The sequence below is a fragment of the Encephalitozoon hellem genome, chromosome VI, assembly GCF_000277815.2.
Source record: "Encephalitozoon hellem ATCC 50504 chromosome VI, complete sequence".
NCBI classification, from domain to species: Eukaryota; Fungi; Microsporidia; family Unikaryonidae; genus Encephalitozoon; species Encephalitozoon hellem.
Window position 1 is genome coordinate 75,713 of NC_018473.1, and position 24,738 is coordinate 100,450.

General features: G+C 45.6%; 18 protein-coding genes and 1 non-coding gene across 19 annotated transcripts; 11 read left to right on the plus strand and 8 right to left on the minus strand.

The window, feature by feature from the left end:
* Positions 1 to 80: 80 nt before the first annotated feature.
* On the plus strand, positions 81 to 2,666 carry EHEL_060580 (uncharacterized protein; the record flags this gene model as incomplete). Its single annotated transcript, XM_003887363.1, has 1 exon — positions 81 to 2,666. The coding sequence occupies one exon, from the start codon at positions 81 to 83 to the stop codon at positions 2,664 to 2,666; it is 2,586 nt and encodes an 861-aa protein (XP_003887412.1).
* Positions 2,667 to 2,899: 233 nt separating this feature from the next.
* Positions 2,900 to 3,322, plus strand: EHEL_060590 (uncharacterized protein; the record flags this gene model as incomplete). Its single annotated transcript, XM_003887364.2, has 1 exon — positions 2,900 to 3,322. One exon carries the CDS (start codon positions 2,900 to 2,902, stop codon positions 3,320 to 3,322), a length of 423 nt encoding a protein of 140 aa, XP_003887413.2.
* A 131-nt stretch (positions 3,323 to 3,453) lies between these two features.
* On the plus strand, positions 3,454 to 4,010 carry EHEL_060600 (adenylate kinase; the record flags this gene model as incomplete). The annotated part of the gene is made up of 2 exons (XM_003887365.2): positions 3,454 to 3,586; positions 3,610 to 4,010. The coding sequence occupies 2 exons, from the start codon at positions 3,454 to 3,456 to the stop codon at positions 4,008 to 4,010; spliced, it is 534 nt and encodes a 177-aa protein (XP_003887414.2).
* A 132-nt stretch (positions 4,011 to 4,142) lies between these two features.
* Positions 4,143 to 6,317, plus strand: EHEL_060610 (uncharacterized protein; the record flags this gene model as incomplete). The annotated part of the gene is made up of 1 exon (XM_003887366.1): positions 4,143 to 6,317. One exon carries the CDS (start codon positions 4,143 to 4,145, stop codon positions 6,315 to 6,317), a length of 2,175 nt encoding a protein of 724 aa, XP_003887415.1.
* A 171-nt stretch (positions 6,318 to 6,488) lies between these two features.
* EHEL_060620 (uncharacterized protein) lies at positions 6,489 to 7,397 on the plus strand (the record flags this gene model as incomplete). Its single annotated transcript, XM_003887367.2, has 1 exon — positions 6,489 to 7,397. One exon carries the CDS (start codon positions 6,489 to 6,491, stop codon positions 7,395 to 7,397), a length of 909 nt encoding a protein of 302 aa, XP_003887416.2.
* A 53-nt stretch (positions 7,398 to 7,450) lies between these two features.
* On the minus strand, positions 7,451 to 7,966 carry EHEL_060630 (uncharacterized protein; the record flags this gene model as incomplete). The annotated part of the gene is made up of 1 exon (XM_003887368.1): positions 7,451 to 7,966. One exon carries the CDS (start codon positions 7,964 to 7,966, stop codon positions 7,451 to 7,453), a length of 516 nt encoding a protein of 171 aa, XP_003887417.1.
* Positions 7,967 to 8,039: 73 nt separating this feature from the next.
* On the minus strand, positions 8,040 to 9,359 carry EHEL_060640 (uncharacterized protein; the record flags this gene model as incomplete). The annotated part of the gene is made up of 1 exon (XM_003887369.1): positions 8,040 to 9,359. One exon carries the CDS (start codon positions 9,357 to 9,359, stop codon positions 8,040 to 8,042), a length of 1,320 nt encoding a protein of 439 aa, XP_003887418.1.
* Positions 9,360 to 9,495: 136 nt separating this feature from the next.
* Positions 9,496 to 10,758, plus strand: EHEL_060660 (uncharacterized protein; the record flags this gene model as incomplete). The annotated part of the gene is made up of 1 exon (XM_003887370.1): positions 9,496 to 10,758. The coding sequence occupies one exon, from the start codon at positions 9,496 to 9,498 to the stop codon at positions 10,756 to 10,758; it is 1,263 nt and encodes a 420-aa protein (XP_003887419.1).
* A 36-nt stretch (positions 10,759 to 10,794) lies between these two features.
* Positions 10,795 to 11,526, plus strand: EHEL_060670 (phosphotyrosyl phosphatase activator; the record flags this gene model as incomplete). The annotated part of the gene is made up of 1 exon (XM_003887371.1): positions 10,795 to 11,526. One exon carries the CDS (start codon positions 10,795 to 10,797, stop codon positions 11,524 to 11,526), a length of 732 nt encoding a protein of 243 aa, XP_003887420.1.
* Positions 11,527 to 11,567: 41 nt separating this feature from the next.
* Positions 11,568 to 12,542, minus strand: EHEL_060680 (ribonucleoside-diphosphate reductase; the record flags this gene model as incomplete). The annotated part of the gene is made up of 1 exon (XM_003887372.1): positions 11,568 to 12,542. The coding sequence occupies one exon, from the start codon at positions 12,540 to 12,542 to the stop codon at positions 11,568 to 11,570; it is 975 nt and encodes a 324-aa protein (XP_003887421.1).
* A 281-nt stretch (positions 12,543 to 12,823) lies between these two features.
* EHEL_060685 (uncharacterized protein) lies at positions 12,824 to 13,093 on the plus strand (the record flags this gene model as incomplete). The annotated part of the gene is made up of 1 exon (XM_059743517.1): positions 12,824 to 13,093. One exon carries the CDS (start codon positions 12,824 to 12,826, stop codon positions 13,091 to 13,093), a length of 270 nt encoding a protein of 89 aa, XP_059599500.1.
* Positions 13,094 to 13,359: 266 nt separating this feature from the next.
* Positions 13,360 to 16,020, minus strand: EHEL_060690 (insulinase-like Zn-dependent peptidase; the record flags this gene model as incomplete). The annotated part of the gene is made up of 1 exon (XM_003887373.1): positions 13,360 to 16,020. The coding sequence occupies one exon, from the start codon at positions 16,018 to 16,020 to the stop codon at positions 13,360 to 13,362; it is 2,661 nt and encodes an 886-aa protein (XP_003887422.1).
* A 94-nt stretch (positions 16,021 to 16,114) lies between these two features.
* Positions 16,115 to 17,431, plus strand: EHEL_060700 (uncharacterized protein; the record flags this gene model as incomplete). The annotated part of the gene is made up of 1 exon (XM_003887374.1): positions 16,115 to 17,431. The coding sequence occupies one exon, from the start codon at positions 16,115 to 16,117 to the stop codon at positions 17,429 to 17,431; it is 1,317 nt and encodes a 438-aa protein (XP_003887423.1).
* Positions 17,432 to 17,520: 89 nt separating this feature from the next.
* EHEL_060710 (vesicle coat complex subunit) lies at positions 17,521 to 19,860 on the plus strand (the record flags this gene model as incomplete). Its single annotated transcript, XM_003887375.1, has 1 exon — positions 17,521 to 19,860. The coding sequence occupies one exon, from the start codon at positions 17,521 to 17,523 to the stop codon at positions 19,858 to 19,860; it is 2,340 nt and encodes a 779-aa protein (XP_003887424.1).
* A 123-nt stretch (positions 19,861 to 19,983) lies between these two features.
* On the minus strand, positions 19,984 to 20,047 carry EHEL_060715. Its single transcript, XR_009467980.1, has one exon. It is a non-coding gene; the product is annotated as a small nucleolar RNA SNORD31 (small nucleolar RNA).
* A 32-nt stretch (positions 20,048 to 20,079) lies between these two features.
* On the minus strand, positions 20,080 to 21,858 carry EHEL_060720 (symplekin domain-containing protein; the record flags this gene model as incomplete). The annotated part of the gene is made up of 1 exon (XM_003887376.1): positions 20,080 to 21,858. One exon carries the CDS (start codon positions 21,856 to 21,858, stop codon positions 20,080 to 20,082), a length of 1,779 nt encoding a protein of 592 aa, XP_003887425.1.
* Positions 21,859 to 21,940: 82 nt separating this feature from the next.
* Positions 21,941 to 23,362, minus strand: EHEL_060730 (aspartyl-tRNA synthetase; the record flags this gene model as incomplete). Its single annotated transcript, XM_003887377.1, has 1 exon — positions 21,941 to 23,362. The coding sequence occupies one exon, from the start codon at positions 23,360 to 23,362 to the stop codon at positions 21,941 to 21,943; it is 1,422 nt and encodes a 473-aa protein (XP_003887426.1).
* Positions 23,363 to 23,541: 179 nt separating this feature from the next.
* On the plus strand, positions 23,542 to 24,318 carry EHEL_060740 (uncharacterized protein; the record flags this gene model as incomplete). The annotated part of the gene is made up of 1 exon (XM_003887378.1): positions 23,542 to 24,318. The coding sequence occupies one exon, from the start codon at positions 23,542 to 23,544 to the stop codon at positions 24,316 to 24,318; it is 777 nt and encodes a 258-aa protein (XP_003887427.1).
* Positions 24,319 to 24,347: 29 nt separating this feature from the next.
* EHEL_060750 (uncharacterized protein) lies at positions 24,348 to 24,698 on the minus strand (the record flags this gene model as incomplete). Its single annotated transcript, XM_003887379.1, has 1 exon — positions 24,348 to 24,698. One exon carries the CDS (start codon positions 24,696 to 24,698, stop codon positions 24,348 to 24,350), a length of 351 nt encoding a protein of 116 aa, XP_003887428.1.
* Between the last annotated feature and the right edge of the window lie 40 nt (positions 24,699 to 24,738).

A 24,738-nucleotide genomic window follows, 5' to 3' on the forward strand; every position in this document is an offset into this window, starting at 1 on the left:
GTCCTTTGATTTGTTTTACAGATTTCCCTGTTTCTCTGTGTTTCATGATCCCGTTAAATCTGCTTTACAAAAATACTCGAATGCTTGACAGAGAACATATTGTCCCCACACCCATTGTGGAAAATCACCAGCCGCTGGACATCCTGATAGAAAACCTGGCCATATCGCAAGGAAAAGAGCTGTCTCAGGGACTGGATAGCATTCTGTGTGTATCTCGGCAGTTCACTGCCGAACAGATGTCCAGAATGGATAGGATTGTTGCAGACCTCCACAACAACAATAGAGAAGAGTGGTTCTATCAGAGGATATTTGAGCTAGCACTGAAGATGTATGGCTTTGGCAACGACTGGAGGAACAGGCTTCGGATGTGCAAGCTCCATGAGAAGCATAGATTCAGAATCCACAGCAACATCCACGAGTTTTCTTACACAGGCGGGATAAGCGAAATACCTAGGATATGCAAGGCGTTTATGCAAAGAAGAAAGGTTGTCTATGACAGGGTGAATGTCCTTGGGTATTGTGTGCTTGAGATTTCCGGGATGAATGGAGAGGCTGGATATGAGGGAGAAGACGACATCTTCTATCTTATAGAATATGTCTACAGAAGGGACTTGAAGACACTCCTTAGATGGGCCAAGAACGTAAGGGTGATGAACGACTGGTCGCTGCTATATCTGACAAACTACCCGGACTTCCTGTACACGGAAATGAGATACCAGAGCAATCCGATGATAATCAAGGAGATAGTAATACAGCAAAAGTCACACAGGCTCTACAACTTTCTCTTTGTAAAGCTGTCGATGCTATTTCCAAAGGAAGAGATGGCCAATATCCTGATCAAGAGCTACAAGGCGCCTGGAACAGAGCATACAACCCACATATTCCATAAGCTGTTTGAAGATGACGAAGCTTGGGGAGAGAAGATGCTCAAGAGATTCATTAGAAGCACAGGAGCCAAAGAACTCGGCGAGATGTTCTTTGAGAGGTGCAAGCAGGTCGATGGAGATTATGCCGAGGTGCTGTGTATCTGCATAGAGAAGGCACATCTTATCAAAGACGACTGTCTTGAACGACTCATGAACTCCCATTACTGGCCGCACGTCACGCATAGATACGAGGACTTTTCTATTCTTATGAAGCTTTTGATTGAAAGAGACCTTTCTCCCCAGAAGGAGTATGACTTCCTAGAAAGCGGCGCGGATGCCACCTTGGAGAACCTCAGAAAGATTCTGTTTATGGCGCGAGAGATGCCTTTGAGGCGGGAGGATGTAAGGAATGCTGTGGTTGAGACTATCCGGAGGATGTTTAAGAAAAGGATGGCCTGCGAAAGATGCAGAGAGAAGAAGATAGAGAAGAGCTTGAGGCTGTGCCCTGTAAGGTCCCTCATCAAGAGGGAGTCTGGGATGGAGGAGGACAAGGGGCTTCTGATTATGTATGAGATACTAGAGACGCTCAGGGGGCTTGACATTCCAAAGAGGACTCTTTACATGCTTTCGCTGATGAATTCCGATCTGTTCTGCAGGACGGTGATCAACGACACAAGATACGATTGCTTCTTCATCAAGTGCATGAACATTATTTTGAGAGATCTCGAGGGAAGGTTTCGGCATATGATCAATGATGTAGTAAGGATGAGGATATTTGACTCTGACGGGTATTGGGAGCAAAGTGTCAGAAAGTGTTTGAAGCTAAGAAGCCTGTGGAAGGCAGTGATTTCCTTCGGTGACCTACAAGGGAAAGGATCTGGATGCGGAGAGCATAAGAAGAACGGGCTCTACTCTCTGAGAAACATTGTGATACACTCTGACTCGAGTTTTCTGGTTGAGAACGAGTGTTCCTCGGAGACTGTTGAGAGGAACGGATGGAGCCTACTAGAGGACAAGAGGAATCTACGATACATGAAAATACTTGATGACAAGACTAGGCTGAAATATCTTATCAAGGAGCTAGAAGGAAGAAGGGATCCGGAAAGCTTAGGGATGGTGACCAGCCTTCTGAAGGAGTCGTGCAGTGTTGCCGATGGAATGGTTTTCAAGGATTCATCGATTTTGTTCAAGGCCCCATCCAAGGCATTTACCCTGCACCTCTCCTTTGGGCAGTATGATGAGATGGGGGAGCAGGTCTTTGTTCAGCTGGAGGGGAAGGAAGAGGTGTTGAAGATAGGAAGAACGAATGGAAAGCTGTTTATGAAGAAGGTGGGTGGGATGGGCATCCTGGATGTTCTCTTGAGCGAGGACAGCAGGCCTAAGATGGATGAGGTTTTCAGGTCTTCGTACAAGTCCTCGAAGTTCTCGTTTTGCTTGAATGGAAGGATGTACAGCTCGAAGATTGGAAATGTAGAGAAAATAAGGATAGGTGTTGGATTTAGAGGAGTAGTTGAGAAGATATTTTTATGTGAGTCCAATCTCCCGAGGAAGTATGTGCTTGGGAGTGGTCGGCAGTCGTCTATGTATGTTGACGAGCTGTCCAAGATAGAGAGGTTTCTGGAGTATAAGAGTCTGTGTGGGGTGTATATGGACAGCACTACGCCGTACTTCATTAGTGGAAAGCTTTATGTCAAGGTAAGCAATGTGATAGACAACAGAAATGTTTATTGGATGTGCAACAGAAAGGTGGAGAGCCTATTGAGGGATGGCAAGGTGAAGTTACCTGGATTGAGGGCATGATGGGTAGGGCCCAAGGGATCTCCTTTTTGAAAGAACCTGAGGATTGAGGCCATCTGACCAATGAAAGCCGGGTGTGGTTTTTGGATAGGCTTGGGGAAAAATGACCAGTTATTTTGGAGTAATATTAAGGGGCTTGGGGATATCCTTGGATGCTATGAAGAGGATGCGAGTTGTTATGGGAAGAGTTTTTATTGGCATTGAAAAATATAAATAATCTGATGAATCTAGCTTCAATGAAGTTTTCTACTGTGATGTTTGTTGCTCTATCTTCTATTGTTTCTGCCAACCTTTTCTGGGGAAACTCAGGTGAAAGCACATCAAGCTCAGGCTTCCTTGGATTAGGGGAGGGTAGTAGTGGAAGCACAGGCTCAGGCACCTCCAATTCGAGCTCACTTGGCGAAAGCACGGGGGGCGGCAATGGTTCTGGAAGTGATGGTGTGCAAAAGGCAAAGGAAGAAGTTGCTGGGTTCATGGGTAAGAATGATGACACATCGGGGTTCTTTGGTAGCAGTAGTGATACCTCCGCCTCTGGTAAAAGTGGCCTAGCAGAGTCTGAGTCATCATGCGATGAAGGTGAATGTTCTGGAGGAAGCTCAAACCCTCCTAGTGGCAGTAGTGCTAACTTCTGGGGTGGTAAAGGTGATAAAGATGAATGATCGCTGTGCCAAGGTATTTCCTACACTTTTGAGCATGTAAGAGTGAAGAGAAAATAAAACCTATTGTATTTATTATTGCCAGTTTTTATTCGTTGCCTATGCGGTATATTTTTGAAGGACAGGAAACCCCAATGAAGTACTCAAGAGTGATTATGATGGGGCCACCTGGATGTGGAAAGGGGACCCAGTCTGGATTTATATCTGGGAGATATGGGATCCCTCATGTGAGTTCTGGAGACATTATCCGAGAGGAGATGAAGAAGAGTAAGTTTGATTTATAATTTTAGACACGAAGGAGGCGGAGATTATTCGGGAGGTGGTTAATTCTGGAAGACTGGCATCTGACGAGCTTGTTAACAAGCTAGTATTGAAGAAGGTTGAAAGTATGGAGAAGTACATTCTTGATGGATATCCTAGAAGGGTTGATCAAGCCAAGATGCTAGGGGATAGTGTTGATCTGGTGATATTTATTGATGTTGGGGAGGAAACGTCTGTTCGCAGGATATGTGGGCGAAAGCAGGGAAGAGACGATGATGTCGAGGATGTTGCAAGGAAGAGGCATGAGGTGTATCTCGAAGAGACAGCGCCTGTTGTTGAGTTCTATCGAGAGCAAGGGAAGCTTGTCACGGTCAATGGGGAAGCTACTCCTGAGACGATTTTCTCTGAGATATGCAGGTTAATTGGATGATGGTTTATTAAATGGCGCTTGATATAACATCTTTGAGTAGTTGTTGTGTTCTTCGGTGAATGATGTGAAAGCAAACTCCTTAAAAAAAGGAGCATATAAAAGTGAAAACAAGCCCTCAAGGCGGAAGCAAAGATGAGGAAGGGGGGATATGCTGAAGGACTTGGGTTTGAAAGGTATATGGACAGTATCCTCTCTGTTCCAAGTATTCTGAGGAAGGCTGATGGGAAAGGATCGTTTGTGCTCTGCTATAAGGGCAGTCTTGAGGACGAGCCTGAGATGGCGAGCGATAAGATGTTTACTGCAGTGGTGAAGCGAAGGATCAACCAAGTTATTGGTCTTAGGGTTGTTGATGTGAGGAGGGGAGCCCCTATCAATGATAATGTTGAGATGAACGAGATCAAGACGAATGAGGAAGGGAGGAAGCATGGAAGCGAAGGAATTGGGATGGTTGACGTGGATGAGGATTTTTATGACACTGTGAGGAACGAAATGCCGGTGACTGGAACAAGGGATGATAGCTTTCTGTATGTCAGAAGAAGAATAAGTGGATTTGAAAGCCAAGCAGAGTTCCTGTTTAGAAAGAGCTTGGAGGCTGTGGAGAGTAGAGGAACATTTCTGTTTACTGAGTTGTATGATGCGGCAAGGAAGGATGTGTTTCTAGGCATTGTGATGGTGGAAGGAAAGCCCATAGTCCTGAGTAAGGGCTGTAAGGAGGTGAATGTTGGGATCCGGAACAGGAGTGCCGGGATTATAGGAAACGATGTTCGGGGCACATTTACGATTAGTGTTGACGGGCTAGACGGGTCTGGAGAAGAGATCCAAAGTGTGAAGCTAGCATGTGGATATCGGGAAAGCGACTTCTGTGTGCGGTTTGGCTATCACAGGATGCATAAGATGATATCCACGGAGGAGCTGACAAACTATTACCTGGATAACAAGGCCATTTCGCTTGTAAAGCTTTTTGATGGGATTGTCTGTGTTTCGCAACCTGGGAATTTAAGGGAGAACTGCCTAAAGTTCATAGAGCTGAAGACGAGCCTGTTTTTTGGGGAGGCGCAGATATCTCCATACGATATAGGAAGCTCGCTGTTGTTCTTCTTCAGGATGTTTGGTGGAAGAGGAATGACCCAGATAACAAACAAGATCATAGAGTATGTTGAGTATGCTCTCTGCGAATTGGATGTTTGCAAAGACTCTGCCAAGGATCTGCTATTTCTGCACGAGACATGCATATTCATAAACAGGATTGCTTCTTTAGAGCTGCGGGATGCAGAAGGAGGTACTCAAGTGATTGATGGAAAGGCCGGCTGCGATGATTTTGATCCAAAAGGAGTGTGCACCGTTTCTGCGTACTACAAAGGCCAGTGCACCTGGGGGAATGTCATGTTCAGCTTAAGAAGAATGGAACATCAAGAAAGGGCATACAGAGGAAGCCAGGATCCTATTGTCAGGAACACTATTGGGGACTTTCTACTTGAAGGCCTTGCCATTTCTGGGCCTCAGTACAATAGAGGGCAGTCTCCAGGGCTCAGTAAGCTCTTGGAGGTGTACAGGAGGCTTGTCATAATTTCTAGGAAGGGCCTGACCAGGTTTGTAAATGGAGAAAGGGCCAGCACCCTGATTGTTTCTATTCTTGAAGAGAACATTGTGGAAGATAAGGAAACCCTTCTCCTCTACACCATTGTCAAGGACATCTCCAAGATTCTTCCTGTAAGGGTATCTGTTCTTGACAAGGCGCTTGTTAAGTGTGTAGGCGAGGTTGTTTCGATGCTGAAAAGAAGGATAAGAAAACTTCTGAAAAAGGGAGAAGGAGATGTTGAAGAGGTGTTTGGGCCGATAAGGCGGTTCTATGCAAGGCTCCGGTACCTGGACTCGAGCATACACGAGGAGATATTCAAGAGCGATTTACACCACTCGGTAGAGGAGGAGTGTTTCTACAGGCTGCGGAAGATGCCGCCGGACACAAAGACAGGTCTAAAGCGCCTTGCGCTTTGCAGAAAGGTGCATGAGGAGTATCTTCGGGTTTTGGGTTCGGTGAACCGTGAGATGGAGCTCAGCTACTGCCTGGAGGAGAAGAAGGCCTTTATGAGGCTCTATGATGTCAGGAAGATAAAGAAGATCCTCAGGAGGCCCGAGGAGCTCGAAAAGGAGATCCTTAAGATGATTGGAGAGGGGTTGAATGTGAATGACGATATACGCAACAGGTACAAGCTATATCTGTACGAATGCATCAAGGAAAATGCAAGGATGCTTTTTGGAGATAAGTATGACGAGACGATGATGTCTGTAAATAAATGCTTCATATAAATTTATATTAATGTAGACTCTGTGTCAATATGACGGGCTAGTTGGTGGAGAAGCAGGGACCAATGAAAATGAAAACAAAAGAAGATAAAGAAAACTGAGGGATTCTATTTGTTACGCGAAACAGAAAGGGGAAGCAGATGTTTATAAAGAGATGGGATAGGGTGGAAACAGATGGAGGACAAGGACACGAAAAGAAAAAAGAAGAACATTATAATAATCAATGATAAGGGAGAAATGTTGAGTGTTACGAAGAAGACATTGGACGGGAAGAAGGAAGATGACGACACAACAGGGCCTGAAGAGGTTAGTGAAGTGAGTAGAGAGGAGGATGCAGAGAAGGACGTGAAGAAAGACACAGAAAGTGCAGAGAAGAAAGACACAGAAAGTGCAGAGAGGAAAGACACAGAAAGTGCAGAGAGGAAAGACACAGAAAGTGCAGAGAAGGATGCAGAAAAAAAAATGGAAACTGCAGAAAAGGCAAGAGAGGACGAAGGATCTAACAAGAAGTGTTGCGAAAAATGCTCTGAGACTAAGGAATGCAGTGATAAGCCCGAGGACGGAAAAGAAGCATCCGCTGGAGATAGCAGCAAGAATGATCCTAAAGAGGAATTCACCCCGTTGGACTCCAAAGAGACTGAGGAAAAAGCAGAAAACACAAAATCTTTCTCCAAAGAGAATGCAAATGTTTTTATTCCTCCAATACTCGACACAGAAGCAGAGAATGCCAACAAGGAGATATTTGAAGAAAGGGAAAAAGGAAACATACTGGCAGAGGGATGGATGTGGAAGAAAAGGAGGATTTTCAGCTGTTTCTGGCACCAGAAGTACTTTGTCCTCACAAAAGATGGAATTCTGAAGTATTACAAGGCAAATGGGAAGAGACATGCCAAGGGGAACTGGGATATGAAGAAGTCGATTGAAATCAGGAACTACAATCTCTCCAGTGAGGAAAACAACCATCCATGCAGAATAATGGTGTTTTTCCCCGACTACTCATTCCTCCTGGCATTCGATGAAAGGAAGACTAAAGACTATTGGGTAGACAAGCTTAATAGGGCGATTGAAATGCCGAGAAAATAGGAAGCCATTTCTGGGAATTAAACATTGATTTTTATTAACAAAATCTATGAGGTTCAGCTCTTCTTTGTAATGACTGCCTCCATCACCTTAAAAAAGAAGGTCTTTATCTGGCACTCGTCAAATGTTATCTCCTCACTCAGAAAGTCTGGAAGCTCGACGTTTCTGGACTCAACAAGTTTGTAGATGTACGAACTGTCCTCTGGCGTCAAGATGAACTTGATGAACTTGGTGATATTGTTCGATACAATCTCATGGGTTACTTCGTAGCACCCGTTGTTCTCAACTATGTCAAACCCAACAAACTTCTTGTAGAGCAGGGCATCCGTCTTCAGAGACCTCAGATACTCGTTCTCCTTCTTGTAGCTCTCTATCAAGTCCTCCTCCTTCATCTTCATCTCAACAAGAATTTGTTTGTATCTGGATGCAGAGTCAGGGCTCTTCTGCTCCTCTTTACTCTCTATCTTCGGGGTCTTGTTCTCCTTGCTGTCAGAGACATACCCGTCCTTTACAGGCGTCTTGGTGCCTTTTCTCGGCGTCTTGAACGTTATTTTCTTCCTGGGCGTTCTCATTTGTATATTCTTGTTCTGGGGATCGTCTTAACAATTTTTTACAGGCTTACAAGCCACAACAACAGATACCACTTCAAGGTGCTTTATTACCATTCTTCTTTCTTCTGCTAATCCTCCGCCTCTTGGAGTGCTTCCCTCCACAGTACTCCTCCTTTGAGGCTCTTCCGCTCTTCATCGACTCCACCCTTTCCTCCTTGCTTGCCTTCCGCCGGATAAATTCGAGATTCCTTCCACAGTACTTCCTGTGGCTCATTACATTAATAACAGAGGTGTATGCATAGAAAATCCCTTTGTTCTTAGATCCTTTGAAACACTCTATGTACTTTCCAATCCTCTCCCTCATCTGCCCCACAATCCCATCCTCCTTGTTCTCCTTGCCCTCGCATCCTTCATCATCCCCTCCATCAGAGGCCAGGACAGAGGCGCTTTCTTCCATGTCCTCCTCCCCCTTAAGCATCAATGCCTTCGGATCAAACTTGCAGTAAATCTCCCTTAGCATGTTCAGCCCATACACAACAAAGTCGTCGTCCTTGAACTCAGAGCACAGCGCATTCCCCACAACATCAATAACACGAAGAACATCAGGCCTCCCCACCTCCTCAACAATAATCTCCATCAGATCCTTGATGTCGCTCTTCTCAGGGTTCAGCATCTCCATCGCCATCCGCACAACAGATGCTTTCAGATTGTATCTGTTCCTGAACAGCACATATATCTTCATTTTCGTAATCTTCTCCTCCCTCTCCATCCTGCCCTCCTGGAGGCTCTTGAACAGCATCTTCCCAAACCTTGCACCCTCAGCACTGAGAAGCTCCATGGCCTTTTCTCCTTCCTCCTCGAAGTCTATCTGGTCCAGAAAGTACATCCTGCAGATCTTCCCAACCTTCCCATCTGCAAACAACCCCCCACACACCTCCTTCTCAAGACTGCTGCATCCCTTCGTAAATAGATACACAATCAAATAGTAGCAGAAGCTCCTTTGCTTGTCAGTCCCCTTTCCATAGTACTCGAGAATCCACGGAATGGCCTCAGAAGAGACCAAGGCCTTCGCCCTCCTCAGGATCGACTTTGGATCGGGATGGTGCTCCAGAAGATTCTTGAATAGCTGCCCAGCATCTATCAGCCCCTTCCTTCGAAGCCTGAAGAGACTCTCAACCACAATCCTCCTTATCTTGTGGCATTTGATGGTTCCTATGCTTGCAATAAGAATCTCCGGAAGTCTTTTGTCGACATTTGGAAATGCAAGAAGAAACGAGAGGGTCTGGCGGATAGTCTTCCCAGGCTGCTTGGGAAGCTTTACAAGGGAGTTGAACAGCTCGAGTTGCCTCCCATACTCCTCGGTATAGTTTTCCGGACATTTCTCCAGCCCCACAAGCACTTGGTACATATCCATATTATCGGGTAAAAAATTTTGGTGCTTAAGCCTGTATGCCCAGGCCTCCAGAGCCTTCAACTCGGCCTCGCCCTCTCCATCCTCCTCTTCTGAAACATTAAATAAAAGCCGATCAAAACACTGGAACTAACAAGAAATGCCCTTGGTAGACTTCATTTCATCCTTCTACAAGAAGCACGACTCTCTCTACAATACCTTTGTAAGTGCATGTCTCGAGCTCAGGGAGTGCAGAGACATTAAAAACAGCCTTGGGCAGATATATAAATGCCTCAGACACGAGCAGACAAGACAGATAAGCTTCAGGTGTCTTGAATACTTCATGGACAACGAGATGGCCAGCTTCATATATAAACTAGGGAGCATTGAAGAGAAGAAAGTGGTGATGGACTTCCTTGTCGACCTGATATCAATCCTTCCTGCCAAATGCTTTTCAAGACTCAGCAGCTTCTTTGACTCTGTGTTTGAATCCAGGGGCACAGATGAGCTGGGGCTGGCTCTTGCATACTCAGAAAGAATCATTGTCCTTGGATGCAGTATCAGGACGGCCCTTGTTGATTACTCCCTCAGGTTCTTTTTTGAGGAGGGCCTTGAGGGAGAATACTCCAGGGCATGCTTGGTGTATCTCATATGCTCCAGAAGGGCCCTTGACCATCTTAAGTCGATGAGGTTCGCCCAGGCAGTCATAGTGCGGACCAACAGAATGTACCTTAATCTGGAAGAGAAGATGCCACTCTATCTGTCTCTTCTGCAGTTTATTTCGTACTATGCAAGAAAGGAGGCAGATCTGTGCAAGGTCGGCAGCACACCTAGTGGCCGAAAAGGCCACTCCCCAAGGATCAGGGGGCCGGGACTACATCCAGCAAGGAGTCCCCTGCTTTTGGTGGATGAAGGAGATTCTGCAGAGCCTCATTCCATCCTTGATCTCCTCGAGTTCCCCCACGTGCACACCACAAGAACGTACATAAAGATACTTGAAAGCACAGGGTCATCTAACATAAGGGCCTCTCTAATCGACTCTGTTCTCACAGTTATAGAAAACATCGACGATCCAGCAGGGTTTGTGAGATTCTGCATTGAGAATCATCCGAAGCTTGTGGCACCGTATCTCATCAAAAACGGTGGAGAAGACTGGTCTCCCACAGGTGTATTTCAAGAAGTTGCAAGGATGAAGGGAGGAAGATCCTCCATCGAAATTCCCTATGCATGCCATGTGGAGCGCCACAGAATCTCCATAGTAGACTTTCTTATTGAAAACAGCATATGCGATGATCTCGTGTTCCTGTTCATCTGGGTCGTGTCAAAAGAGACGTTTTACACACACTTCGGAAGGATTCAGAAGATGTTCAAGAGCCACAAGACATTCTGGGGAGACCTGTGGCACCTGATTCTTACCCCCTAGCATGGCGGCTAACTTCACCAAAGCAATAGACCCCAAATGAAAGATGGCACCGACTTCACCGAGACCGGAGCATATGCAAGGATATACAACTTCATCCTGATGGTTGATGACTCGATAAAGAGCTCGGAGCAAAAGAAGAGCAAGCTGCACACAGACCTCCTTGTAGGGATAGCTAAAGTTGTAAGGGGCACAGAGAAGGATCAATCTACGCAAAGATATGCAAACGTTGCTGCGAAGGTCGTGTTCAAGAGGATACGTGATGAGTATGATGACGAGTACTTGAAAAACTCATTTGGAAACGAGATAAGATTAGATTATGGCACCGGGCACGAGCTAAACTTCCTATGCTACCTTTACACTCAGTACTGCAAGGGGACAATCGCCATAGACTGTGTGTTCACCACCCTTATGGAGTACTTCAATGTCGTTAGGCTCTTTGTAACAAAGTTCAATCTGGAGCCTGCCGGAAGCCATGGAATATGGGGGCTGGATGATTATCAATTCCTTCCCTTTCTGTTTGGATCCTCAGAACTTTGCCACACAAACCTCAGGTTCGACGAACTAGATGATACCAAGTGCTACTTCGTTGCCGTGAAGAAGAAGCTGGGTGGTTCCTCACAGATCCTCAAAAGCATCATGGATAAAGACTGGCCGGCAATCAACAGAGGAATGATCAGGATGTACGACGACTATGTCTTGAGGAAGCACGTCGTGACACAGCACTTCATTTATGGAGAGTACCTGAGAAGAGACAAAGACAGTGTCTAAACACCACAGAAGCACTCACAAACAGGCCTTTAATTAAAACATCAAAAATCTACGTCTATCCTAAAGGAATCGTTTCCATTCTCAATTCCCACAAATGCCTTTTGGTATTGGGATTCCCTCTTGTCGAAGAAGTTTGTCTTTCCAACCAGGGAAATGTTCTCCATAAAGTCAAACGGATTTGCAGTGTGGTATATCTTCTCCTCCCCAAGATTCTCCAGCAACGTATCAGCTACAAACTCTATATACTTGCACATGAGATCGCAGTTCATCCCTATGAGCTTCACAGGCAAGCTGTTGCTCAGGAAATCCTTCTCAATCCTCACGGCATCCATCACAATCTCCTTTGTTCTTGTACACTTGTTTCTCAGGTGATACCTGTGGAGGTGGCATGCAAACTCGCAGTGTAGCCCCTCATCCCTACTTATCAACTCGTTCGAAAACGTCAGCCCAGGCATCAGCCCCCTCTTCTTCAGCCAGAATATCGATGCAAACGCTCCAGAAAAGAATATCCCCTCCACACAGGCAAATGCTACAAGCCTGGTTGCAAAGCTCGAGTCCTTGTCCTCAATCCATCTTATTGCCCAGTCAGCCTTGTCCCCCACAGACGGGATGTTCTTGATCGCATTGAACAAAAAGTCCTTCTCGGCTGCATCCTTTATGTATGTATCAATGAGCAAGCTATACATCTCACTATGAATGTTCTCAATCGCCATTTGGAATCCATAGAAGAACTTCGCCTCAAGTATCTTGACCTCGTTCGAAAACCTCTCGAGCAGGTTGAGATTGACAATCCCGTCAGAGGCTGCAAAAAAGGCAAGGACATGCGAGATAAAGTGCTTCTCACCCGCATTCAGCTTTCCCCAATCCTCAATGTCCTTGTCAAGCGTAACCTCTTCCACAGTCCAGAAGGAGCTCTCGGCCTTCTTGTACAGCTTCCATATGTCTATGTATTTTATAGGAAACAGCACAAATCTCTCCTCCTCCGGATTCAGCAATGGCTCAACTTCATGGCTCATGAGCTGTCGGGTGATTTCCCTTATATACTTTTTTTTGGAGGGAAATCGCCCTTGGAATCACCCGCCAAATTACATCCCCATACCTACACCAACTAGTTTAGCCCGGCAATTTCAACTCTTCCATTTCATCAATTCCGGTTAAGCACCCAGGATACAACTAGGGATCGGCTTGAAAACAGGGTCGCTGACCTTTTTGTTCTGCTTTAGATAAATGTACGTAAAAACAAATGGTTTGAAAACCGTCTGGTTTCGAACATTGTTAAATTTATTAAAGCCCTTTTATGTCAGTTATTTCTGAATTAGAAAAGCTGCAAAGAATACTAAAAAATCATTTAGTAAAAATGGGTCATTTTAGGTCGATTGAAGAAGTTGAGCAAGAACTACTAAAGAATGAATACCAATTGTTGGCTTCAAATATTTTTAAATCATCAAAAGTTTCAGACCATTACAAAAATTTTGTTGATTCACTTAAAAAAATCGAAAAGCCAAACCTTGAGGTTGAAGATGTCAATCTAGTTGAAAAGTTCAAAAATCTTACAAACTATATATAAATCTATTTATATTATCCATTTACTACAAGAGCTAATGTCCAAACAACAGTTGCTTATTATTCTGCTTATATAAAATTTTTAAACCTATCCCATCTTCTCATTAGTTGCGCCTTGAACATTCAAGGTGTAGATTCCCGAGAAGTATAACAATCCTGGAGGTAAGGGTGGGACTGAAGCTTCATGATCTCAAAATACCTCCAGACATTTTCACCTAACATCTTCACCTTATTTTGTCACAAGAAAAGCATCTTAAAAAGCCAAAAAGTTTAATGAGCAAATACCCTTGACACATACACGGGCCCAAATATCTTTCCTATGGACAGATCCTCTCTGGATATCCTACTCACCGCCTCAGCAGCCTTATCCTCGTACTTCAGGTCTACCACCCCCCTCAAATACTTGTTCCATATACTGGCGCTGTAGATCTCGAAGTTCTTCTTCTTCTCCTTGAAAAACGAAACAACGCCGTTCTTGAACTCCTTGAACTGGCTCTCACTCATCTCCCTGAAGTACTTGTCCAGGTCCTCAACAAACTTCCTTATTCTCTTTTCCAGGAATTCAACGTCCTTCTCGCTTTGCACAAGGAATGTTATATACTGCTCGTCGTCGAGATGTATGACCCTTGAAAATACTACATATCCAAGCTCCTCCTTGGTTCGGAGGTCATCGAAGAACATGGACATGCACGACTGATGCACAAAGTGTGTCATTGCTGCATCTGCATGGTTCCCATACTTCCCACAATAATAGCTTAGGGCACATGCGTTATTCACCTTATCGCTTGTATTTACATCGCATCTGTACTTCCCATCAAGAAGCTCTTTTTTCTTGTAATCGTACACCTCCTCCTGCTTAGATAGTACATGGTTAAATATCTTTTCTGCATCAGAGAACCTCATGTTTCCAATTGCAAACATCTCGAGGAAGAACTTTCGGCTCATCTTGTACCCGGTGTCCACAGAACCCAGTCTCTCCATAGTCTCCTCTGCAAGCATATTCTCCGGAATCCTCATCTGCTTCATTCCTTCCATGCATCGTCTGAAAGGCCTATTGTTTCTCATCATCTCAAGCTCCTTCCGAATATTCTCCTTGATCAAGTGCTTGCGAGACCCTTCAGGCTCCCCAAACAGCACGTCAAAAAACTTCTGGGATACCTCCACACTCATGTGGTTGAAACACTCGATGCAGATTTCAATCCCATAGTGTTCTATCTGCACAGTAATGTCTACCCCCGTTCCATGGAGATATCCATCGTATCTTCTGAAGAACTGGCTCTTTGCATTCTCAATCAAAAACATCGTGTTGACCTTATCGCCCTTGCTCATATTTTCTGTTCTTACCAAGTACCCAATAAACACCTTCGGAACCTTATAGGTGTCATCGAACAAGAAGTTGATCTTCCCTCCGGGAAACTCTCTTGAGAGAATGCCAGTGCCACCTTCCGAGCTCTCCAGCTTCCCCTCCTTCCATTCTGCAACTTCTCCTTCTTCCAGAGGATTTGCATCAATATCCTTTTCCTCAAGTATCCTATCTCCGACCCCATACCTCACTTTGTATATCTCCTCGCACATATCAAATGCCCCTGCATCCTTTGCAACGTAGAATACAAGCCACTCAGAAAAGTTTCCCATCCTCTTGATTATTCTCTCCATCTCGCTGCTGTCAAACCTCTCAAAGCAATGATCTTTATCGAGGACATTCTCGACGGGATAGAACTGCATGTTTTTTGCAATCTTTTGTGTTTGGTACATAGGCTTGTCGCCCTCCTTATACCTGAAGACATACTCGGACCTCTTCTTGAGCTCTGCATACTCTCTCGGTGTGATCTTCATCCCTCGGATGTAATTTACAAGCTCCAAGACAACGTCCCGAGTCCTCTTGCTTCCTGCCTCAGATAGATGTATGGTTACAATGATCAATGAATAGTCTGTGTAGTCGTCAACCTCACACTCGACATCTAATGCAAGTCCCTTGTCCTTCACCCTGCAAGCAAACCCCTTCGGATCTTCTCTAAGAATCATCTCGGTAATACACTCGTATGGATTGTTCTTGAATACTTTATACCCAGACTCGGCAGTCATACTGACAACAACAGACCTTGTGTCTGCAATCGGCTCTACCCTTATCCACCTGTTTGTGTATTCGGGGTCAAATATATCCAATCTACCCTCGAGGTCCTGCTTTGTGCCTTCTCCAGGACACTTCTTCTCTTCACGTCCTTTTGGAACTCCTTCAAACTTCTTTAGCAGCTCCTTTAGCTCTTCAGGGCTCTTGTTTCCATAGATCACAACACACATCTTGTCACAGGAATACTTCGTCCTCCAGAACTCCTTCATCTCCTCCCATATCCCTTCTCTTCTCAGAGTGTCGTAGTTCCCAGTACTAAACTTCGACATGGGAACATCTTTCTTACAGCACCTTCCTATCATTCTCCATATCCTCCAGTCGTCGGAGCCGAGCCCGTTGCAGAACTCAGAATGGACTGCAGACACTTCTCTCTCAACAGAGTCTTGCTTCAGCAGTGGTGTTTTGAAGAAGTCTGCAAGTCTGTCGACTCCTTCTTCAAAAGCCTCCGGTGCAATATCAAAGTAGTATATGGTCGTCTCTCCATAGGTCGTTGCATTATAACCACCGTTGTTTTTCGAGAGGAATCCGGTGAATTCCTCTTCGTCAGGGTATTTCTCAGTACCCATAAACAGCATGTGCTCCAGGAAGTGTGCAAGCCCCTGTGCAGACTCAGGGTTGTCGAGCGAGCCGACCTTTACTGAGACTGCACAGCTGCACTTGTCCAGCCCGGGATCAGATATAATCAATCCATTGATCCCATTGGGCATCTCAACATGCTCATACTCCATGGTATCAGCAAGGCTTTTGCGGACAGCCCTAGAACTTTTAGGTAGTTTCGACGAAGTATTAGAAGAAACCATAGGGGTCTTACCTGAGCCTTTATTTATAGTTAAAATTTTGCCTGTGTTGTTACCAGAAATAGGTGTAACTTCCTGGTAATGACCCCGAAACATGATGGGTGGTATAAAGGAAATAAGAAGGCATAAAGCAGTTGGATACACACTCACAGGGATTGAGGCAATGCTTCTGGTTGTTGTGATCGGACAGATCGTTAGGAATCCACTAGGAATTCTTCTGAATCCACCGCAGGGGCTTCTTCGAAACCTATGCTCTGTCCGTACCATGATGCTGTGGATCGGAATATGGCTCTATCTTGCAGGAAAGATTGGTCTTGAGGCGGGGAGAGCACAGGCCACTGTTCTCTTCTATTACTTCGTTTCGCAGACTCTGTTTCTTGGATATTTTGCCACGCAATCTCCAGGCGGAGGCAGTTCAGTGCCAGTTATTCCGACGAGTATGTGCTCCGTATACAACATAATTCTCTGTATGTCCTTATCGGCTCTTCAAACATATGGAGAAAGTACTCTGTGGACAAAACCGAGGTATACACGTGTCAGAGGATTACTCAACTACATGCGGAAAAGCGTGGGGGCTGTGGTTCAAGACATGTTTTGTCTTTACACGGGCAGTACGGTCATGGCGATGGCAGGGCTGGGAGTGTACCTTACTGTATCGAAGACTCTATTTCCCTGGATACGGTTTGGCACTGCTTTCCAGCAGTTAAGTGAGGCACCGTGGAAGGCGTCCAAGGAGGTCTTCATTACAAACATATCCATTGGAACCTACCTCTTTCTGGTGAGCGTTGTGGATAGGCTGTTGGCATATAACATGTCTATCATGAACCTGAGCCTGGCAAACTATTGTTACAGGGAAGAAGAGGACATGGAGACCCTGAGGCTTCGGTTTTTCCAGGTGTCTGGGCTTTCGATGAAATATCCAGAGGTTCTGAGAAAGATTGTGAGATCTAGCAGAAGCATGACGTCTCTTGGGCTGTATATCCGTAGAGAGGAAAGCGAGATTCTAAAGACAATAGAGATGATGAAGAAAGAAAAGGAGATGCTCGAGTCGAAGATGTGGTTTTCTGTTCCTCAGATCAGCCAGCCCTTGGATAAGCCCAAAGCACTGGTGATGCAAAGGAGAGTGCAGTTTGTAAAGAGGATAAGGTCGTACAATTTTGTTGAGATTTTTGGGTCCCGGGCTGGATACCTCTGCAAGACCCTATTTCTGATTAATAGATACAGGAGCACCAGGAGGTCTTTCCTGCTGGTGAAGAATTTCATGAAGTTCCTGGAAAAATACAGGGACGACTACCTACTTGTTAAGGATCTCGAGGAGGCTTTTGAAGCGGTGATGAAGCGCCTGCATAATGAGGTGTCTGAGGCCGAGGAGGTGATTGGGAGGAGTCTGGAGTCTGACTTGTTCTGTAAGTAACCTTGAAACTATTAATAAAGCTTTGGGTCTTTTTGGAATGCTGTGAAGTTTCACAAGAGTGATAATTGAGGCATGAAGGTAAACAAACAATGGGAATCAAGGATGCGTTTGGGATGGATGGGATAAGAAGGCTCTTTGAAGACGACTCCTTTATGGTTGATCCTCAGGACAAAGCATCGATTGTGAAGTATATTTCATCGCCGGACCTCAAGAAGCAGGTGCAGGCAGCAAAAAGCTTGATATGCAGGATGCAGTGTGGAGAGGATCTTTCGAAGCTCTGCAACAGCGTCATAAGGGCAATAGACACGAGGGATCCTGATCTCAAGAGAATGCTGAACTTATACCTTGTAAGATACATACAGGAATGGCCTGCCAAGCAACTAATATGCATCAACACGATGCTGAAGGACTTTGGAGACGAAAACTGCGAGATGAGGCACTGTGCAATCCAGGATAGTGGGCTTCTGGGAGACGGCGTTGTGATAAAAAACTATGTCAATCCTCTCAAGGAGCATGGGAGAAGCCCATTGCCTGAAACACGAAGGAAGGTGGCCGATGCATTACGGAACTACTTCCGAAGAGATTCAGAGCTGTTCTATGGCTCTGGTCTCTGCGACCTACTGAAGGATCTGGTGTTTGACGAGGATCCTGGGGTGTGTGCATCTGCGCTGAACAGTGTCCGAGTCATTGAGGAGGAGACTCGGATCTTGTTTACAGAGGACATCCATAAGCTTCTCAGAAGAAGCATGGAGCTTGGGAGCATGGAAGTTCTTGGAAGTCTTTTGGAAGTAATGAGGAACAGGGCAGAGGATTTTTCTGATCCATCTCCATTGGCCAGCCTACTGGCTGCAAGCAATCCTCGAATATTCTATCTAGCATCCTCCCTGGTTATTTCGATTGATCCCTCTTACAAGCAGACGGTGTTTGATCATCTGAAGGGGTTTTTTTCATGTGATGATGAGGAGCTGTATCTTATGCTTGACTATGCTGAGTCTCTCCTCAAAGACGTAAGCTATGACAATTCCTGCTTTGCAATCTATCACAGCGATAAGAAGTACAATAAGATAAAGAAGCTTAGGCTACTATTCAAGAGGCTAGATGCCATTTCCGTGAGGGAAATAGAAAACCAATGCAGAGATGAAGAGCTTCTTGGCGTGATTCTGAAGGAGTCGCTTGATGCAGATTATCTGATAGAAGAGCCGTTCAGGTGCATCCACAGGGCTGATGAGATGATTCGAGTGCTTTACGAGGCGGACCAAGTTTCTGAAAGGTGGGAGGAGCTGATAAGAACATTTTTAATGGGTGTGGGGGAGGTACAGGAAAGGCAGAAGTACATTTATCTTTGCGGAAGATATGTCCTCGAGGTTCCTCCCGGGGTCGTGAATATCCAGAACTTGAGCATTCCCTCCCTCACGAACGAGGTCATTAGATTTTATCTCAATCTTCACAGAAGAGGGGTGCTAGACTTGGAAGAAACCCTGGTATATCTGCGCATGCTGCAGAAGGGCTCGAGGGATAGAGTTAGGATGGTGATCAGCGAGCTAAAGGCACGGGGGGTCGGAGTATTTAAAACATTCTGTGACATCAAGAGAAGAGACCTTGGCAGTCCTGACTCGAACAGAGCTGCTTCTGTAAAGCCTAGGGAAAAGTCCAGCTCGATACTCGATGTAAAGCCGTATTACGGGCTCGAGGAGAATAGGCTTATTGCCAACGATTCTGAAAAGATCTCCGAGGAGTTTCCTGGTGGAGAGAGGCCCGTACCTGAAAGAAGCCTCTCCTCTGAAAAGTGTTCGGGGAGTGTTGATAGCCATTCGAGCACGGCTGAAGAGAGCAGCACACTTCCCCCTAGTTACACACACCATCCAGCCCTGTTCCTGAGCAAGCATGACGATGAAAATGTCTGGCTGAGGTTTGCAGAGAGTAGTGGTAAAATAAGCGGAAAAAAGGTGGGAGAAGAGGAATCGACGAGACTGATAGACACAAACGGATTAAAGGGGATTCTTAGCGTCTCCGATGGAAAGGTTGTCCTTCAGGTTGACATACTGGAAAGCCCACTAGTTATTTATTACAAGTGCAAGGGCAGACTCAACAGCACCAAGGTTGATGGGGAAGGGACGTTTTCCCTCTTCACAATAAACCTCTCGGTCGTCAACTCGAAGTTCAGTCTGACAATAGGAAAGTCCACATATGGAATCTACCTAGGGATCAGAAGCCTGATGATTCCACACAGATGTTCAAAGGAGGAGTTTGAGAAGGGATTCCAAGAACTCAAGGACTACGTCCTTCTAGACGGGCTCGACATCGAAAGGACGCATCCGGTGGACAGCTACTCGTTCTCATTCACTGTTCTTGGATCAAGGTTTTACGGGAAGCACCTGGATAACCAAGTAATCCTGAAGGGTTCAAAAAAGCTGCTAGGACTCTTTTAAGTATACCAATAAACAGATAAAGAGGCAAAGGGTTTATTTATAACTAGCAGGCATGCTCCATCTTAGTGGCACAAAGGGCCCTTCCACCTGACACCACGTGGAGGTGTGGAGCTACATCAGGTTGCGAAGTCAGATCTTGCTTTGTCATCAGCTCTCAGTCTGGGGCGGCAAATATCATCACTCTTCGGGGGTAAGGAACCAAAAAATATTTTATGACAATTATTTATTACCAAACTTGCTCAGCACAGACCTCAGTGCAGAGTCGTGGCGCTTTCCAGACGCCTCCTTCCTCAAATACTCACGGCACAGACTTCTAAGCCCCTTGCTCTTCCCTAGAGCCTTAGACATCGCATCAGGGTCCAGATACATAACAATGTCAACCGCTGCAGGCCCAACTATCTCAAAGCACCTTACAACACCCTCCACCATCTCCTCCTGCTTCCATATGTTCCTTCTGGCCAACCTCGACAGAAATGAGACAACAAAGTTCTTCAGGTTTGGAAACTTCAGCAGGGTTTGGATCAACGTCCGAACAATCAGGAGAGGCAGCTCCTTCTCCAGGGTGGTTAGCGTAAACAGAAAGTCGCTCTCGCTGAATCTTGGCGATTTGAAGCAGAGATCGAGAATCCGTATGGCCTTCGAGACGTCCGGAATCTTGTGTGCAAAAATCAGAAGCTCGGAACATTCTATAACCTTCAGAAACGTATTCAATGACTCGGCGTCAACAACATAGTCGGGAATGTATTTGTATACATCGGACTTCTCCAAATACGGTAGAAAATCATATATAAATCGGTCATCGTCCGAGTAGTTGTCCAGTAGGTAGACTCTGAGCTGGCCCTTGACAACCCTCCTCCTAAGGATCGTCTGTATGAGGGCCTCCTTTCTTTGGTCTTCTCCCATAGACTTGATGAGGTTGATCACAGCGCTGTCCTCCTTTTCTTTCAATAGATCGACAAAGCTGTTCATGCTCTCTTGCGTGTCAACAGCGTCCAATGCAAGAGGCAGGGCATCGTCATTCGATTTCGAAACCTCGATCAGTTCCTGGTCGCTCAGCTTAAAGTAGGATGCATATTCGCCAAGAGTCTCGTAGTTCTCCTTGAAAACTTCCAGAACATTTTCTCTAGAGACATTCACTCTTCCCTCGGAAATCATCTCCACAATCTCCTTAACATGTGCCCTCCTTTCCTTGACCATATGGCCCAATATCTCCACAGTCTCATCTGTTATCTTCTCCAGAACCTTCTCTATGTCGAGCGAAACAAGATGCTTAACAATGTCAACCCTGAAGTACTGCCTGCTCTCAAGAATCAGGTCGACCATGGCGTCGTAAACATCCCGGTTCAACAGGTATGCATACATAAAGAATGAATGGCTGTACCTCTCGTTCTTGCTCATAAACACTAGTGCATCCAACGAGTCTCGGGGATCAAGCATCCTCACAATCCTCGAAATCCCTACGTCTATTGCACCCGCCTCCTTGATCCTTCCAAGCAGATTAAAGGCTTCGGTAACAGGGCCTGGACGCTCCTCCTCCTGCTTCTCATGGAAGTATGTCTGGATGGTGTTCTCAATCTCAATGTTGCTGCTTTTGACAAGCGTCTCAAAAACAAGGTCGATAAGAAGGCTGAAGGGATCAAGCTCCCTCTTTACCTCTTCTCCCACTTTCCTTCCCCGCACCTCCGTAAAGTCAAAGAGCTTCATCTCAGAAGCAAAGCGCCCAAGAATGCTCGGAATCTTTTTTGCTATTCTTTTGTTCAGCATGTGCACATGGTAGTTGACAGACCTCTGTGCATACCTCGGACACGCCATCCCCTTGCTATGTGCATGCCTGAGGTATGCAAGGAGTGCCACAGCACTGTCTCTATCCAGTACCTTCAATGCAGTACAGAAGAAGTACACCGTTTCTATTGGACTCATGTTCCTGAGGTAAAAGATAAGAAAGGTCAGGCCCTCTTCAGAATACCTCTCGACTAGGTGGTATCTTATCTTTTCCATTCGTGAGGCCTTTGCAAACCATTCTTAAAAGGCTTCTCTGCAATGTACGAAAACTAAAAAGAATAGCCATGGGTACTTTTATTTAAGGATAGAGTCTGTTGGGATCTCTAGGAAACAGCGAAAAGCACCTTATATCCCCCATTCCAAAGTATGCCTTCATTAGCCTCTCAAGTCCAATCCCACATCCCCCGTGCGGAGGAGCGCCATACTTAAACGACTCCAGGTATCCTCCAAGAGAGGACGGAGTTATCCCGCGCTCCTCAACATATCTGACCAGATCCTTGTAAACATTGACTCTTTGTGCACCAGACAGGATCTCTTCTCCCCGGAGAATAAAGTCATACGACCTTGTCACTCCCCTTTCCTCATCTCTGTATGTATAGAAAGGCCTCGTGCATACAGGATAGTCCTTTATCACAAAGATGTCAACACCATGCATCCTCTTCACTATAGATCCTAGCTTCTTCTCGTTTTCACTATTGAAATCGTCCTCATACCCCATCTCAACTCCCTCCTTCAAAAGAAGATCCACACATTCCCTGTGCGTCAGGACAACTGGCTGGGTGTTGTACTTAATGTCCTCGAAACAGTGGAAAGTCCTGATCGTCTCCAGCTCATCCTTGTACTCCTTCTTCAGGCCATCGAAAATGCTTACAAGCATCGAGTGGATGAATGTAATCACATCGTTGTAGTCCGTCGATATCTCCATCTCCATATCAAGCCCCACAAACTCGCTAAGATACCTGTTGATGTTAGACTCTTCTGCGCGATAGACATGCCCTATCTCACACACTCTCTTCAGCCCTCCCACAATCGCCATCTGCTTATACAGCTGGGGACTCTGCGCCATAAACGCCTTTCTCTTAAAGTAGTCTACACTGAAGAGATTGGCTCCTCCCTCGCTGGAGCTCTCAATCAGCTTCGATGTCTTTATCTCCACAAACCCATTCCTCCTGAGATAGTCTCGGAAGAAAAACATCACCCCGTCTATCACACGGAAGGTAGCCCTCGCCTGCGGAGTCCGAAGATCCATTGCCCTGTTGTCGAGCCTGATGTGGTATGCAACATTCTGAAGCGTTGGATTTTTTTCTCTCTCCTCAATCGTTGCAGAGGCATCCTTCATTATGAACGGCAGGTTCTTGTCGGCAGCACTCAGAATATCGAACCCGAGAATGCGGACTTCTATGTCCTTCTTGGTGCATCCAGATATCTCCGTCTCCTGCCGAATCACCCTCCCCCTTACCTCAATAAAGGACTCGTGCGTCACCTTCTTAAGCAAGTTGAATTCCTGCGGTGTTACATCTCCCTTTCCATCAATGGGCTTTTCACACATGCATTGAATCGTACATCCGTTGTCTCGCAGGACTATAAATACATACTTTCCTGTGCACGAAACCTTGAGAGCAAACCCCCGTACCCTCACACACTTCCCGTCAAGGCTTCCATCCAGGTCTCTTATTTCAGTTATCCCGCTTAAACAAATCTTAGAAAGCTGCGTCTCCATACAGGGGCTCAAAATCTTTCTCTTGTCACCTCTTCACACTCCCATCACCTTGCTTCCTTGGGTTGGACATAAAAAGATTGATTCCATATATGGATTATTGGAAAAGCTAAAGTCCTGTTGAGCCATCAAGGAGACAGAAAGGAGAAGAAAACATAAATATGGAAAAGATGAATTCGGGAATGGAAGAGAACAGTAACCCGGAGAAAAAAAATAGATCCAGGATTTCTTTTGACCTGGCTATAAGCGCCTTCAACCTTCTTGTTGCAGCTGCACAGATAGGGTATCATCATCTGACTTCTGGAAACCCAAACGACCGCATTGTAGACATTTCAAAATTTGCAACTTCTGCCGTCCTCTTGGTTTCAGTCCTCAAGGTTCTTTACCAACTACGCAGATTTACAGGTGATCATGGTGCAAGAAAGATGAACAGAATTAAGATTCTTTTGATGGTTATGTATCTACTGTCCTTTATTATTGGCGCCGGACTGCTCTTTACTAAGTCTGATAAGCTGAGTGATCTGAAGATAGAGGACCATGCCACCATTGTGTCTATGGCGTCGTTGCTGGGAATGGTCGTCTCTTCCGGGCTCCTAGACTTCAAGCACCTTCCAAAGGGCAACTACGTCGACTACCTCATCATATTCTCCTCCCTTGTTCTAATTCTAAAGCTTGCAACCTTCTTTCCTCCTCTTAGTAAGCACACCGGGATACCAGATGCAGCCAAGTGGGGATGCATAGTCGTGGGACTCGTTGTCCCCCTCATCCAAAACCTTCTTTCTCCAGGGAGCATCTCAGAGCCGGTCTCCCACGAGGACTTTGCTATGTTTAATGTTTTGAGCCTACTCATTCTTGTTCTTGGAATTGCCATAGTGTCATCTCCACACATTCGCAAATGGTGGCAAAGCGACAAAGTGAAGCCAAAAATAGTGACACCAAAAGTAGAAGAGACAGTCTAAACGGTTGGAATTTTAATAAAAAACATAAACTACTCAATCTCTGCAAACATTTCATCAATATCATCGGTATCTTCAATGCATTCAATGCCGCCCACCAAATAGTGAATCCTAGAGCACAGACCCAAAACAATAAGTGTGTAGCTGATGAGATGTCCCTCCGGAATGTTTGATGTTGCCAGGACATACAACTCCTCGCTCACTCTGCGGATTTCTTCCCTTTTGCTCTTCACCCTATTGAGCAGAAAGGACTGGGAAAGCCTCTTCAAGTGAACAAGCTTCCTAAACAGCTTTGACCCTCGATGCCCGTTCTTTGACTTATAAATAACCAGCCTTAGTATTTCTAGCTCCTCCTTCAGAGAGCTCTGTGCTTCGAAGGCCATGGGTTAGGGGATCCCTGCTCCAATCCTCATCACTCATTCT